Genomic DNA, 17,502 nt, shown 5'->3' with positions numbered 1-17,502 from the left:
CATTGAGTTGGTGATGCCATCCAACCATCTCATCCTTTGTCGTCCCCTTCTCCTCCTGCCTTCAATCTTTCCCAGCATCAGGGTCTTTTCAAATGAGTCAGCTCTTTGCATAAGGTGGCCAAAGGATTGGAGTTTCAGATTCAACATCAGTCCTTCCAATGAACACCCAGGACTGATCTCCTTTAGGGTGGACTGGTTGGATCTCCTTGCTGTCCAAGGGACTCTCAAGAATCTTCTCCAACACTACAGTTTAAAAACATCAAGTCTTTGGTGCTCAGCTTCTTTATAGTCCAACTCTCACATCCATACACAACTACTGGAAAAACCATAGCCTTGACTAGATGGACCTTTGTTGGCAAAGTAATGTCTCTGCCTTTTAATAAGCTCTGAGGTTCATGACACTGTACAGGAGACAGGGATCAAGACCATTCCCATGGAAAAGAAATGCAAAAAAGCAAAATGGCTGTCTGGGGACGCCTAACAAATAGCTGTGAAAAGAAGAGAAGCGAAAAGCAAAGGAGAAAAGGAAAGATATAAGCATCTGAATGCAGAGTTCCAAAGAATAGCAAGAAGAGATAAGAAAGCCTTCCTCAGCGATCAGTGCAAAGAAATAGAGGAAAATAACAGAATGGGAAAGACTAGAGATCTCTTTAAGAAAATCAGAGATAGCAAGGGAACATTTCATGCAAAGATGGACTCGATAACAGAAATGCTATGGACCTAACAGAAGCAGAAGATATTAAGAAGAGGTGGCAAGAATACACAGAAGAACTGTACAAAAAAGATCTTCACGACCCAGATAATCATGATGGTGTGATCACTCACCTAGAGCCAGATATCCTGGAATGTGAAGTCAAGTGGGCCTTAGAAAGCATCACTACGAGGAGAACATAGGCAAAACACTCTCTGACATACATCACAGCAGGATCCTCTATGACCCACCTCCCAGAATATTGGAAATAAAAGCAAAAATAAACAAATGGGACCTAATTAAACTTAAAAGCTTCTGCACATCAAAGGAAACTATTAGCAAGGTGAAAAGACAGCCTTCAGAATGGGAGAAAATAATAGCAAATGAAGCAACCGACAAACAACTAATCTCAAAAATATACAAGCAACTCCTACAGCTCAACTCCAGAAAAATAAATGACCCAATCAAAAAATGGGCCAAAGATCTAAATAGACATTTCTCCAAAGAAGACATACAGATGGCTAACAAACACTTGAAAAGATGTTCAACATCACTCTTTATCAGAGAAATGCAAATCAAAACCACTATGAGGTACCATTTCACACCAGTCAGAATGGCTGCGATCCAAAAGTCTACAAATAATAAATGCTGGAGAGGGTGTGGAGAAAAGGGAACCCTCTTGCACTGTTGGTGGGAATGCAAACTAGTACAGCCACTATGGAGAACAGTGTGGAGATTCCTTAAAAAACTGGAAATAGAACTGCCTTATGATCCAGCAATCCCACTGCTGGGCATACACACTGAGGAAACCAGAAGGGAAAGAGACACGTGTACCCCAATGTTCATCGCAGCACTGTTTATAATAGCTAGGACATGGAAGCAACCTAGATGTCCATCAGCAGATGAATGGATAAGAAAGCTGTGGTACATATACACAATGGAGTATTACTCAGCCCTTAAAAAGAATACATTTGAATCAGTTCTAATGAGGTGGATGAAACTGGAGACTATTATACAGAGTGAAGTAAGCCAGAAGGAAAAACATAAATACAGTATACTAACGCATGTATATGGAATTTAGAAAGATGGTAACGATAACCCTGTGTACGAGACAGCAAAAGAGACACTGATGTATAGAACAGTCCTATGGACTCTGTGGGAGAGGGTGGGAAGATTTGGGAGAATGTCATTGAAACATGTGAAATGTCATGTATGAAACGAGATGCCAGTCCAGGTTCAGTGCACGATGCTGGATGCTTGGGGCTGGTGCACTGGGAAGGCCCAGGGGGATGGTATGGGGAGGTTGGGAGGGAGGAGGGTTCAGGATGGGGAGCATGTGATTTTTTTTTTTAAAATAAAATTAAAAAAAAAAAAAAAAAAAAAAAGAAAGCATCACTACGAACAAAGCTAGTGGAGGTGATGGAATTCCAGATGAGCTATTTCAAATCCTGAAAGATGATGCTGTGAAAGTGCTGCACTCAATATGCCAGCAAATTTGGAAAACTCAGAAGTGTCCACAGGACTAGAAAAGGTCAGTTTTCATTCCAATCCCAAAGAAAGGCAATGCCAAAGAATGCTCAAACTACCACACAATTGCACTCATCTCACATGCTAGTAAAGTAATGCTCAAAATTCTCCAAGCCAGGCTTCAGCAATACATGAACCGTAAACTTCCAGATGTTCAAGCTGGTTTTAGAAAAGGCAGAGGAACCAGAGACCAAATTGCCAACATCTGCTGGATCATCAAAAAAGCAAGAGAGTTCCAGAAAAACATCTATTTCTGCTTTATGGACTATGCCAAAGACTTTGACTGCGTGGATCACAATAAACTGTGGGAAATTCTGAAAGAGATGGGAATACCAGATCACCTGACCTGCCTCTTGATAAATTTGTATGCAGGTCAGGAAGCAACAGTTAGAACTGGACATGGAACAACAGACTGGTTCCAAATAGGAAAAGGAGTATGTCAAGGCTGTATATTGTCACCTTGCTTATTTAACTTGTATGCAGAGTACATTATGAGAAATGTTGGGCTGGAAGAAGCACAAGCTGGAATCAAGATTGCCGGGAGAAATATCAATAACCTCATATATGCAGATGACACCACCCTTATGGCAGAAAGTGAGGAGGAACTAAAAAGCCTCTTGATGAAAGTGAAAGAGGAGAGTGAAAAAGTTGGCTTAAAACTCAACATTCAGAAAATGAAGATCATGGCATCTGGTCCCATCACTTCATGGCAAATAGATGGGGGAACAGTGGAAACAGTGTCAGACTTTATTTTTGGGGGCTCCAAAATCACTGCAGATGGTAATTGCAACCATAAAATTAAAAGACACTCCTTGGAAGGAAAGTTATGACCAACCTAGATAGCACATTCAAAAGCAGAGACATTACTTTGCCAATAAAGGTGCGTCTAGTCAAGGCCATGGTTTTTCCTGTGGTCATGTATGGATGTGAGAGTTGGACTGTGAAGAAAGGTGAGCGCCGAAGAATTGATGCTTTTGAACTGTGGTGTTGGAGAAGACTCTTGAGAGTCCCTTGGACTGCAAGGAGATCCAACCAGTCCATTCTGAAGGAGATCAGCCCTTAGATTTCTTTGGAAAGAATGATGCTAAAGCTGAAACTCCAGTACTTTGGCCACCTCATGAGAAGAGTTGACTCATTGGAAAAGACCTTGATGCTGGGAGAGATTGGGGGCAGGAGGAGAAGGGGACGACAGAGGATGAGATGGCTGGATGGCATCACTGACTCGATGGACGTGAGTCTGAGTGAACTCCGGGAGTTGGTGATGGACAGGGAGGCCTGGTGTGCTGCGATTCATGGGGTCGCAAAGAGTCGGACACGACTGAGTGACTGAACTGAAGTGAACTCAACTCAGTTGGTCATAACTTTCCTTCCAAGGAGTAAGCGTCTTTTAATTTCATGGCTGCAATCACTATCTGCAGTGATTCAGGAACCCCCCCACCAAAAAAGTCAGGCACTGTTTCCATTGTTTCCCCGTCTATTTGCCATGAAGTGATGGGACCAGATGCCATGATCTTCATTTTCTGAATGTTGAGCTTTAAGCCAACTTTTTCACTCTCCACTTTCACTTTCATCAAGAGGCTCTTTAGTTCTTCTTCACTTTCTGTGATAAGGATGGTGTCATCTGCATATCTGAGATTATTGATATTTCTCCTGGCAATCTTGATTCCAGCTTGTGCTTCTTCCAGCCCAGCATTTCTCATGATGTACTCTGAATATAAGTTAAATAAGCAAGGTGACAATATACAGCCTTGACATACTCCTTTTCCTATTTGGAACCTGTTTGTTCCATGTCCAGTTCTAACTGTTGCTTCCTGACCTGCATACAGGTTTCTCAAGAGGCAGGTCAGGTGGTCTGGTATTCCCATCTCTTTCAGAATTTTCCACAGTTTATTGTGATCCACACAGTCAAAGTCTTTGACATAGTCAATAAATCAGAAATAGATGTTTTTCTGGCACTCTCTTGCTTTTTCGATGATCCAGCCTGTATTATTTCACATATATATTGGATCTATGAAAGCGGTACTCAAAGAAGCAGAGTGTAGTATGGTGGTTTCCAGTAGCTTGGAGTGTCTAGAAAAAGGAGAGATGTTTGTCAAAGTATATAGACTTCTAGATATAAGATGAGTAAGTTCTGGAGATCTAGTATTCAGTGTGATGACTATAGTTAATGACACTGCGTTATGTACTTGAACATTGCTGAGAAAATAAATCTTAATGTTCTTAACACACAAAAAATGTAAATATGTAAGGTGATGGATGTGTTAAGTAACCTTAGTGTAGTAATCATTTTGCAATATATAGGTGTATTAAATCATCAAATTGTACACCTTAAACTCATATAAAGTTTTATGTCAATTATATCTCAATAAAGCTGAGAGTGGGGAGAAATAATGTAGCTGGACAGTGAGAAGTGAGAGAGTCTCCAAAAAATTTATCAGTGAAACATACAAGGCCTACTGATATGGGTAATGAATGAAAACAACTTTAGGCTTGTACAGGTGGCAAGTAAACAGTTGGCTATGGGAGTCTAGAGTTTTGGAGAGATGTGAAGACTCGAGATTATTATTTGGGAACCATCAGCATATAGATCGGAGAAGGCGATGGCACCCCACTCCAGTACTCTTGCCTGGAAAATCCCATGGATGGAGGAGCCTGGTAGGCTGCAGTCCATGGCGTCGCTAGAGTCGGACACGACTGAGCAACTTCACTTTCACTTTTCACTTTCATGCACTGGAGAAGGAAATGGCAACCCACTCCAGTGTTCTTGCCTGGAGAATCCCAGGGATGAGGGAGCCTGGTGGGCTGCCATCTATGGGGTCACACAGAGTCGGACACAACTGATGTGACTTAGCAGCAGCAGCAGCATATAGATGGTATTTAAAACTAGGGTACAGGTGGGAAAAATATCTGGATAAGAGAAGGGAAAAGGTCCAAGGATGAGTCCAGGAGCAAAAGAAGGTCTGAAGAAGAAGGAGCTGGGGACATGCAAATGACATTGAGAAACAGGGAGCGTTCAACTGTGTGCAAAGCTTCTGTGTGTGTAGCATTGCGTGTCATCCTAGATTTTCTTCTCTTTTTTATGTGGAGCCAGTCTGCATTGTTATTTGTGAAACTTTTATCACTTGTTAGTAAAGCAGCAATTTTTAATTAGAAACAATAAAATTACTATAATGCGATTTGTCAGTACAAAACTCAAGGCACAATTAGCTTTTCCTCTGAGATAAATGTTCCTGTATATGGGTCCCAGAGGCCCCATCCATGCAGTCACAACAAATTGAAAAGTTAAATAATTGTTCAGTTAATATGATCCATCTGAAGAACTAGTCTGGATGATTAAGGAAATAATGTCCCCTCCCTTAATAACAAGGGATTTTGTTGGTAATTATGCAGACAGTTGCCTCATTTTTAATATTATATTTGCACATGAAATTACCACACATTGACCTCTTACAGCGATTTGCTGCCCAAATGCCAAACGGACAGAATACACTTAAAACTCATAGTGTTTCTCTTTGTTTGGGAATCATAGAGCAATGCATAGCCCTTAGCCAGTCACAAGCTCTCTTTAGAGAAAACGCTGTCCAAGATTTTGGGTCTGCTTTGAGTTGCTCAGGGAAGTAGACTCATTTCATGGATCCCTTAGCTCATTCAAATACTTTTGTACCTGAATTGACTCAGAGAAGAAATTCTCATGTTTCAAATGGTTTCAGGACAAATCAAATACATTACCAAAGTTGAAAATTAGTCAACACCACCTATCAGAATAGATGTGAATTTGAAAACCCATGAAATCCTTTTGTGACAGGTCAGATTGGAGACATCATATTGAATTCTATTGAATAAAGCATCCTCTGGCCAGTTCACTGGCTGTGTAATTTTCTGATTGTGCTCTGATAGAGGCAAAGTATCTACTACCTGTAAATGGCTCACTGTTCTTCAATCTCTAAATGTATCCATGTAATTAAAAATTCTAAATAAATATTATTTCAGTGTATAAATTGCAAGCTATCTTAGCTGAATAAAATGACATGTTATCACAATTTCATTTTTAAATGAGTATACAGTTTTCAAGTTAGAATTTAAGCTTTTTCTTTAATTTTTATGCTTTTTATTTTATTATTTAATAAATTTTTAATGATGTTTTCTTTTTGAGATGTATAATGGCATTTAAATATTCTCCTGGACAAATTTCTTGTGTAGAGGGATTAATAGGGGTTTTATATATATATATATTTGAAGGTTTTGAAACTTAACTAGCATCCACTACTATAATTCTTTAATAGTTCTGTGAGAGATATATATTACTGAAAATAAGTCTTTAGTTTGACGATGAAGCTATTTCTTCCAGATGGTGAGGAAGAGATGCTTTGTAATTTTCTGAAATAAATGTGCCTTGGAGAGAATCAAGTATTTGGTATTCATAAAATGTTGATTTTTAAACCCAGTCATGTTTTTTTAAAACATTGCAGAAAAACTACTGTAGAAGCAGAAAAGCCTGTCGGTAATGATTATATGAGACCATGTAGTCATTAACTGTATGGAACATAGTCATATAGATATATGAGGAATTTATGTGGGATTATATGGACTGGTGGGCTACTGTCCATGGGATCATAAAGAGTTGGACATGAATGAGCGACTGAGCGACCTAAGCACACACACACACACACGCACACACACACACATGGACTGGCACTATTCTCAAGTTATATTTTATAATTCAAGACTGTGTTATGAAATGAAACGATGGAAATATGTCAAAACAAACATAAACACTCTAAAATTTAGCCACATAAAAATATTTATATTTTTATAGCAAAGACGAAATGGAATTTTTGAGGGACAAATTTTAATTCAGTCCCTTAGCCACCTAAATACATCCAGTTTCTCTTTCCTAGGCTTTGTTAGAGGTGGTTAATGACCTCTTTGAAGAACAGACCGACCTGGAGAAAATTGTCAAGAAAATAATGCATCGGGCCCAAACACTGTTGAAATGTGAACGCTGTTCTGTTTTACTCCTGGAGGACATCGAATCACCAGTAAGTCATCTTTATCTGTCATCTGTGTTAAGGAAGTAAAGTTTAGTTTAGTTGTAACGAAGTTCGTGAAATCGCGACTTGACCCACTCTTTTGTGACTCTTCTAACATGAGGTGACTTTTTAAAAGTAAAGTTTTTATTTCCCGTATGTGTTTCTTCAGTCTTGATCTGCTGTCCTCTGAGAAACTCTGACGACATTGACGTCTAGTGGAACTCTGTGTACACAGATGAGGCAGCTAAGGGATGGGGAAGGGAAAGTGAAAATGGCTCAGTACTGTCAGACTCTTTGCAACCGCATGGATTCTACAGTCCATGGAATTCTCCAGGCCAGAATACTGGAGTGGGTAGCCTTTCCCTTCTCCAGGGCATCTTTCCAACCCAGGGATGGAACCCAGGTCACCTGCATTGCAGGCGGATTCTTTACCAGCTGAGCCACCAGGGAAGCCCAAGGGATGGAAGGGGTTGCCCAAACTCACGCAGCTGAAGAGAAGAGAAGCTAGGCTGCCAGCCTCCCATTGAACTCACACAGCAAGGGAAGGCCCTCAGCACGTGTGAGCATGGACTGCAGTCCACACGATACTCCACAGCCCTCTTCTGGGGGTGGGGGTGGGGGAGTGGGAAGCAGTGCTCTTTGCGCTTATGCTCAGTGGAGTCACCCCAGCCTCAGTGGGGCAGCACTCTCCTGCAGAGGTTTGTTCTGCTGCTTCCCACGTTTCCACCTTCTTCTACTGCTGCCTCGGGCCTGTGGACACTAGCTCAGTGCACGCCAGTCAGGAGGCGGAGGCTCCTTCCCTCCTCATGCAGGGGCTACTTACTGTCACCTCAGGGGCAAGCAGACCTTGGCCTCAGCCTCGGCCTCGGGCCTGCCTTATCTTGGCTTTCAGGGTCTTCTAGGTCCTCTGGCTCTTTGTGGGAAGTCTGCTGGGTATATACACAGCAATATTGAAAATAATGACCATCATCCATCTAACTTCTTGAAGCTAAATGTCTGCACCCTCAGCAGCAGTTTAATATCTTTGCTGTGAACTCTTTTCAAAGACCAGGAACTGTCTAGCAATGAAGTGCCGTTTTAATACTCCAGAGAATGATGTTTTACTGTAGTTACTTAGAAAGGTTATTGTCTTTGCCTTTAGGTTTGAGTTCCTCAAAAAACAAGAACCTTGGGTAAATTTTGGAGATTTAATAATAAATATTGTAGAACTTAAAATATTTTAAGTTTTTTTTGGGAACATGTGTACACCCATGATGGATTCATATTGATGTATGGCAAAACCAATACAATATTGTAAAGTAATTAGCCTCTAATTAAAATAAATAAATTTAATTTAAAAGATATTTTAAGTTTTTAAAAACATTTCGTTGATATATAGTTGATTTACAATGTTGTGTTACTTTCAGGTGTTCAGCAAAGTGATTCAGTTATATATAGCCTTTTTGGAATTCTTTTCCATTATAAGTTATTATAAGATACTGAGTATAGTTCCCCATGCTATACTGTAGGACCTTGTTAGTTATCTATTTAGCATTAAGCTTTCAAAAATCTATGTACATTTAAAATGTTTAGGAGTATTTCCCTATATCTTAGCAGTTCAGTTCAGTTGCTCAGTCATGTCCGATTCTTTGCGACCCCATGGACTGCAGCATGCCAGGCTTCCCTGTCCATCACCAACTCCTGGAGTTTACCCAAACTGATGTCCATTGAGTTGGTGATACCATCCAACCGTCTCATCCTCTGCCATCCCCTTCTCCTCCTGCCCTCAATCTTTCACAGCATCAGGGTCTTTTCCAATGAGTCAGCTCTTCACGTCAGGTGGCCAAAGGATTGGAGTTTCAGCTTCAACATCAGTCCTTCCAATGAACACTCAGGACTCATCTCCTTTAGTATGGACTGGTTGGATCTCCTTGCAGTCCAAGGGACTCTCAAGAGTCTTCTCCAACACTACAGTTCAAAAGCATCCATTCTTCTGCGTTCAGCTTTCCTTGTAGTCCAACTCTAGAGTTTGGTGTTATTTCTACTCAAAAATGTGGTTTAAACAAACAATAGCCTTGCAATTATCCTGTGGTTGTGTAAAACTCAGTAGATCCTGGGTTTCCCAGATGGCACTAGTGGTAAAGAACCTGTCTGCCAATGCAGGAGACATAAGAGACACAGGTTCGAACCCTGATTCAGGAAGATGCCCTGGAGGAGGGCATGGCAGCCCACTCCAGTATTCTTGCCTGGAGAATCCCATGGACAGAGGAGCCTGGCAGGCTACAGTCCATAGGGTCTCAAAGAGTCAGACACAACTGAAGCGACTTAGCACACACATCACAATAGATCCTTGGGAGAACACACACACGTGCGCACACATACACACACACACACACACACAGACATAGCCCATATATATGAAGTGCTTCTGGATGCTTCATGAAGAATTTTGGCTCGTTTAATACTTACTGCATCCTTATGAGGTAAGTAGTATTATCCTCCTCATTCACTGATGGGGAATTCAGGCTCCAAGAGTGGACTGACCTGCAAGAGTATTCCCCACCACCTGACAGGGAAGCCTCTGAAAGGAGTGGGAGGCGGTGGGATGCTAGTGGGTGCCTGGCTGGCTGTGGGCTCTCCTTGAGCAGAGGCAGGAAGGGGAAACTGTTGGGGCTTGTTTCCAGGGTTTGCGAGCCACTCTCAGATGCCCATGAGCGCAGCTGGCTGGGGGGCAGGTGGAATCTGAACAGGGACAGATTCACTGTTTGCTTGGTCAGTTAGAACAGACATGGAAATAATTTAAACCGGCTTAGGGTGGTCATTTTTTGCAAATCTTCTAACATGGACTAACTTTTACCCTGTAGTCTTGCTCTTTGGCAAGTGAGATGAAAAAGTACAGAAGACAGAAGGTAATACGGAAGGCGGGGGCAGAGCTGGAGAGGATAACAGTGACAGTAAGAACTTCAGGATATAAAGTAGGGAAGGGGTCAGAAACCACTCCCTAGACTAGACGGCATGTGTGTGTGTTCAGTCGCTCAGTCATGTCCGACTCTTTGTGACCCTTTGGACTATAGCCCACCAGGTTTCTCTGTCTAAGGGACTTTTTGGGCAAGAATACTGGAGTGGGTTGACATTTCCTTCTCCAGGGGATCTTCCCAACCCAGGGATCAGACCTTCATCTCCTGGGTCTCCTGCATTGCAGGTGAATTCTTAATCTGCTAAGCCACTGGGGAAGCCAGACTAGATGGTAACATGCGGTAAAGGTGTTGGTGTAGTCGTGAAGAGTAAGACCTTTTCCCTATCACAGCTGAACATTCTAAGATTTTTTGGAATGGTGGAGTCAGGGCAGAAAACCTGGGCCCAGTCTATCATTTCTTCTCTTTGCCCATCCCCTCCCTCTCAGAGTGAGAATGAACTCCTTCAATCCAGAGGGACAAGGTCAGGGGTAAAAGTGAACTGTGTGCAAAAAGAGGAGACCCATCTGTTTGGTGCCATTTGAGAAGCTGTAAAGAATTTTTATCAAGGTTGCTAGGCAAGTGGTGGGGGAGCTGAGTGCGGGGGCGGGGCGGCAGTGGGGTCTGGCTTATATGTGTGGCATCACCACACAGGAAAGTCATAATGCCCTGCTTTCCTTTAACATGCTTCTCACCAAAAGTTTCTTGAAACTTCAGACTTAAAGGGACTGATCGCTGTTCTGTGCACTACCCTCATTGTCAGGTAGAAAGGATGGGAAGGAAACCATATACAGTCACACCATGTATAAGAGGAGAAGCCAGCTGAACAGGATACCAGGCGGCAAAAGCTAACGCTGGCACCGAGGTTTCAACAAACAGAAAATCCTGCCGAGATGTTCTCTGGCTGAGACTTCCTCACCTCAGAATGGATGGATGGATAGTAAATTTTTTAGGCTTTGCAAGTCACATGATCCCTCTTGCAGCTACTCATGGTAGCATGAAAGCAGTCTCAGTATGGCTGTGTTCCAATAAAGCATTATTTATAAAAGTAGGTGGTGGGCCAGATTTGGCTGCAGGCAATAGTTTTCAGATCTCCATCCTAGATAATCCCTGGGTGGCCTTTACTTTCTTATGACACTGAAAAATGAGCTGCCCACTTTTTTGTCTTGCTTCTGTGAAGTCAATATAAATTTCAAATAGAGCAAAGATTTGTGTAAAAAAAGAACTTAAAAATACTGGTGAGTATTGTTTTATAGTCATTTGGTGGGGAAAGGTTTTCTAAAACATTCACACAATTCTTTAGAGAATATAAGCACATTAAAACACTTCTATGATTTTTTAGCCACTGGACTGGTAAAGATTTAAGAGAATTATAATAGCAAGTATGTGTGTGGGTATAAGAAAATGGACATTCTTATTACTGATGATGAGATTTTAAACTGGGGTAGCCTTTATGGATATAAGTTTGGTAAAATATGTTTCAGTTTTAAAAGAGCATAGCCTTTGCATTCAGCAATTTCTCCTCTTAAAATTTAACATAGTGAAGGAGATGGAGAAGAGTAAGAGAGCAAAATCAGTATATAAGAAGTTTTACTGTAATATTTACAGTTTTAAGAATATAAATCAAATAGCAACAGAAGTTTTATATAATGAAATGCTATATATATATCCTTTAAAATAATGATGTTTATCTATATGTATAGGAACAGTATCCTTGATATATTTTTAAGTAATAAAGGAGAAAAAACAAATGTAAAAGGAAGTGATTTTTATCAAAATATGGGTACATAAATGAGATTATATTTTCACAATTATTAAATTGATGGAGTCTTAATTTTCTCCCTTTGAGTTATGTTATCTTGCATCTTATCCTCCCAAGCAGAGTTAGAATTTATCATCTCATGGAAAAAGGGAGCAGGTACTGGACCTTGCAGTAAGAGAGTGAACTTGAAAGTCAAGGTGTCATGAGAGAGGATCTGCTAAATGGATTTTTATTACCTTCTGCCAGTTAAGGACCAACCTAAAAACACCAAGGACAAGAAATAAAACTATAATTCACAGAAGAAAAAGCGTTCATAACTCTACTCCAATCATCACCCCACACACAGCTCACATAGCATGGTGAAGATTGGGTGGGGTACAGTAGAAAGCTGACTGAGGTGGCCTGCATCCAGCATCTGGGACAGAGTACAGTGTTCATCACAACAAGGCGTGCATGGCTCACCTGCTTGGAGCAGTACGGATGGGTGCCTGGGCAGGCTTAGGAATGTTTCTGGACTCCTCCTTGCTGCCATAGAGTGGCGGGAAAAGTGGGGTGGGACAAGACAATTTCAGACAAGCTGTCTTGGAAACAAGGCTGTCAGGAGAGTTGACAATGTGAGTGGTGTGTCACCCTGCAGCTGCTAATCTTGGTCTCCTGGAGAGAATTTAAGGCTTTCATCACACAAAAATATCTATGTCACTTAGGACTTCATAGTAAGCAAGGGCGGCCTCTGTTAGGCAGGGGTTGCCTGGAAAAGTGTGTTGTTGCAAAAGCACTCAAAGACCAAAATTCAACTGCCGTCATCCTTACCCACTGTCCTGATGTCATGCCTTCTCCATTATTTACTTAAAGATGTGGCGTGTGTGGGTGCTCAATGTCCAACTCTTTGTAGCCCCATGGACTGTAACCCACCAGGCTCCTCTGTCCATGGAGTTTTCCAGGCAAGGATACTGGAGTAGATTGCCATTTCCGTCTCCATGGGATCTTCCCAACCCAGGGATAGAACCTGCATCTCCCGCATTGGCAGGTGGATTCTTTACCACTATATCAGCCAAAACAAAAAGCCACCAACCTGGAGCTTATGGAAAGATATCAAAAGGAAAAAAGGAGGAAAAGAATGTAAAAACAAACACCAGTTGAGAAACACACAGCAGAAAAATTGCTAACAATTCTCCATGAAATGAAATTCAAGATAGTGTGATCTCTCAGGGGAAAAAAGTGTTCAAATAAGAGATACAAGGACTCAAGGAATAAAAGATAAACAGTAAATAGATAAGAAAACTTAGTTGGAAGAGCTTAGAAAGAAACAGAAGAAAATATGTAACCATGCAGAAATGAATATTACATTAAAAACAGAAGAAAAGAATTTCTAACATATTTTCAGAGGCATGGAGGATAAAATTAGAAGTGAAATGGAAAATAAAACAGTATTAAAAGATAAGATAGAATGATAAATATGGAGTAAAAGAAAGTCCAAAATAAGGATACTTGGTATCTCTGAAGAGAACATGAGAAATGAGACAGGAGAAAAAAAAAGAAGAAACCTGTATGTGGTTAGAATTGGACATGGAACAACCAACTGGTTCAAAATTGAAAAAGGAGTACATCGAGGCTATATATTGTCACTCTGCTTATTTAACTTATATGCAGATTACAGCATGAGAAATGCTGGGCTGGATTAATCACAAACTGGAATCTAGATTGCCAGGAGAGATATTAATAACTTCAGATATGCAGATAACACCACCCTAATGGCAGAAAGCAAAGAGGAACTAAAGAGCCTCTTGATGAAGGTGAAGGAGGAGAGTGAAAAAGCTGGCCTAAAACTCAACATTCAAAAAAATAAGATAATGGCATCCAGTTCCATAACTTCATGGCAAATAGATGGGAAAGAAATGGATACAGTGACAGACTTTATTTTGGGGGGGTTCCAAAATCACTGCTAATGGTGACTGCAGCCGTGAAATTAAAAGACGCTTGTTCCTTGGAAGAAAAGCTATGACAAATCTAGACAGCATATTAAAAAGCAGAGACATTACTCTGCTGACAAAGATCTGTATAATCAAAGCGATGGTCTTTCTGGTAGTCATGTACAGATGTGAGTTGGACCATAAAGAAGACTGAGCATCGAAGAAGTGATGCTTTGAACTGTGGTACTGGAGAAGACTCGAGAATTCCTTGGACAGCAAGGAGATCAAACCAGTTAATCCTAAACGAAATCAACCCTAAATACTTCCTGAAAGGACTGATGCTGAAGCTGAAGCTGAAGCTCCAGTACTTTGGCCACCTGATGTGAAGAGCCAACTCATTGGAAAAGACCCTGATGCTGGTTAAGATCAAGGGCAGGAGGAGAAGGGGACGACAGAGAATGAGATGGTTGGATGGCATCATCAACTCAATGGATATGAGTTCAAACAAACTCCAGGAGACAGTGAAGGACGGGGAAGCCTGGCATGCTGCAGTCCATGGGGTCACAAAGAGTCAGACATGACTGAGTGACTGACCAAGAAGAGTAAAAATAGGACATTTTATTGAAATGAAAGCAGACTTGAATTTACAGAATCATTTCAGGAAAAGCTGATGCTCACTGCTTAGTACTGAAACACATCCAGTGCTTATGGACTTCAAAGATAATGAGAAAATTCTGTGGGCATCTAGACAACATCAAGTTACCTATTGAAGGAAAGTTCATTCTGGTGTTAGTCTCCCTGGTAGCACTCTCCAGGGCAAGAACACTGTACAGGAACAGATATCAAGTCCTCAGGGAAAGAAAATATGACTCTTTAATTTAAAACCCAGCCAAATTCATAGTCAATTACATAAGCCACAGATAGACATTTTAAATATGCAAAGGAGAGTGTGGGAAACTTAGTTCCCAGAAGCCCTTCCTGAAAAATATGACAGGTTGAAATCAAGCCAAGCAAGCAATGGAGAAGACATAAGCATAGTATTGAGTACCGAATACATAGAGCTAAGACCAAAAAGCTGTGGGTGTATATTATACTTATAGAGGAACATCGTACTTGGAGAATAGACACCTTTTACATTGAGTGGTATCTAGCCTGCTGTCTGTCTGGGGAGAGATGATACCTCATTGCTCAGATGTTCCTGGTAAACACAATCCTGAGAAATGAACCGGACAGAAAGCAGGACCCTATGGTCTTGGCGTACACAGCCAAGACTGCAGACAGTGGCATTCCTCTTCCAACAGGTATCTATCTAAATAGCATGGACTATTTTAATTTTAATGTGTCAGAGTTATCAATCTTCCTTTTTCATTTGTGACATACAGGTTTTGTTTCTTAAATTTTTTTATCTTCCTTCATGCTATAATGATGTTCTCTTTAATCTATCTGATATTTATGGGCTTTTATGTCCCTCTAGAATTTATTTTTGTGTATAGTGTAAACCTGTAGAAGTATAACCAGTTGTCTCAGAACCATCCCCCGCCTTCTGTATCATACCAGGTTTCCATATATAACTGTGTGTGTTTCTGAGCTCACTATTTTGTCCCACGGCTCCGTTTGTCTATTTCTGCGCCAGTGTCACACTTTCTCAGTTTCTATAATTTTATCACCCTCTTTGATATTTGATAGGACAAGTCCTCAGTGTTGTTCTTCATTAGAATTGGATTGCCTATTCTTGACCTGTTGCTCTTTCATGTAAATTTTAAGAGCAGCTTACCCAGTTTCATGAACAACTGTAGATTTTGATTAAAATGGCTTTAATCTATAGATCAGTTTAAGAGATTTCTGCAAATAACAGAATCCACAAGGGAAAATGGTTTGAACAATAAGAACATTTGTATCTTACATGATAAGAAGGTTCTGAGAATGGAGGAGCAGCAGATGATGTAGTCAATGCCCCAGACTCTGTCCATTTTCCTGTCTCAGTGGTTAGCCTTCCCCGGCTGGCTTCCACCTTCAGGGTCCAGGAACCTGGAACAGATCCAGATAGCATGTCATCCTATAAATGTATTCCAGGAGAAGAAGGCAAACTTCTTTTTACATATCCTTCTTTTCCTCAAGGAGGAAAGTCTTTTCCAAAAGAATTTTTTCTAGCTGACTTTTCCTCCAGGCCCATAATCAAGAACAAGATCTTCAAATCATTTATATTCTTAGTAGTTTTTGTTATCCATCTATCATTCTCTGATAGAAGTATGTTCAAATCTTCAGTGTAACTGATTCATCACTATCGTCTTATCCAGTTCTTTGGGTTGTTGATTCAGTTAGCTATATTAATACTAATTGTTTTTTCATTTGGGATTAGAGTTCAATTTAATGGGAGGGTGTTTTGTTTATACAGTTGTTTTCTTTCATTCTCTCTTGTACTCTTCCGCCCCTGTCTAATAGTTTGCACAGGTCCTTAGCCCCTAATCAAGAACCAGGTCCTTATTTATATTGGTGGCTTGGATCTCCTGCTGTGTGGTAATACTAAATTATGCCAGAAGCAGCATGGTTCACTCTGGGGGTGAAACCAGGCCACCTGTCTCAAGGAGGTACTTTCAGTTCCCAAAGCCCAGTAGTTTCTGGACTTGGAGCACAGTAGGTCTGAATCTTCATGTTTGTGACCTTAGAGATATTTTTTCTGTCTCCTATTCTCCCCTTATCTTTTCTCTGCCTTTAAATTTCTAAATGTCTTTCTGACTTTCTGTATTTATTGATCTTTGCTTTTGGAAGACAGCAGAATAATCAAAGCATGAACTTATAGCACCATCCCTACTGGCATTCTATACACTAATTTTACAATCAGAAAAAAATAGTATCATTTTAGGGAAAAAAGAATCTCCTCTGTTTCTATTCTCTGAATATAACTTTTGTTCTTCTCTATTTTATTAGCATCATTCCTGGAAACAAAACCTTCTTTTTTTTTTTGAGTGTGTGATTTCAATACTCTTAAAGGCTGGTTATTGAGGGGAAGAGGGAGAAAAAACATTTAAATCTAATTTGTAGAAACTGATTTGTCAAGCTCTTAACTCAGTGTTAAGACTGCATTTGTCCTTTTTAAACTGGGCAGTCAGGTGTAAACTGACCGGTTTACTCAGTGGATGGCAAAAATAGGAACAAGGAATGCCTTATTAGCCTGTCTCTCCTGCCAAAGTTAATATTTTACCCTCCTTTGCTTTTCTTTAGGGTTTTAGTCAATCAATCTTAAGTGACTTTGTCAATGGCATTTTCCACTAGACTGAAAAAAAAAGATTGTTCCATAGCTAGCTGCTGTCAACATTAGGAACTACTTAGTCCTATGAACTGAATATTCCCTGCTTAATGTTATTCCATTCCATGAACCTGTCTAAGCAATTCCTATCACTTCCCTTGGTTCTTTTCTTTTCAAGCCCATATACTTACTATTATCTCTGTTTCTTGGTGTGCTTAGTCGAGGAAAGCAAGAATGTAGACATTTTAATCTTCTGTCCTGAGGCGCTGTCTCAGCACTGGTGTTTACGTGTGTTCTCGTTTCATGGATTATCCTGATGGCTGGCAGCTATTTCGTGTTCAGAACACCATGAAGTACTTTATAGCTGAGCTTATCAGTATGAGGCTGGCTCATTTTCTAAAC

At 40.6% G+C, this 17,502-nt stretch overlaps 1 protein-coding gene across 1 annotated transcript in view; it reads left to right on the top strand.

The window, feature by feature from the left end:
* Nucleotides 1–17,502, top strand: part of PDE11A (phosphodiesterase 11A) — a 427,416-nt gene that overhangs the window by 154,970 nt on the left and 254,944 nt on the right. Inside the window, exon 4 of the mRNA XM_086359943.1 lies at nucleotides 7,117–7,257. Coding sequence (XP_086216069.1) covers nucleotides 7,117–7,257 — 141 coding nt within the window. The remainder of the gene's footprint in view (nucleotides 1–7,116; nucleotides 7,258–17,502) is intronic.

Source organism: Bos grunniens, chromosome 2, assembly GCF_055505025.1.
Source record: "Bos grunniens cultivar Pamir isolate PY7600 chromosome 2, Bosgru_T2T1.0, whole genome shotgun sequence".
Taxonomy (NCBI): Eukaryota; Metazoa; Chordata; class Mammalia; order Artiodactyla; family Bovidae; genus Bos; species Bos grunniens.
The sequence above is the reverse complement of the archived record's forward strand: the minus strand, read 5'-3'. Positions and strand labels throughout refer to the sequence as shown.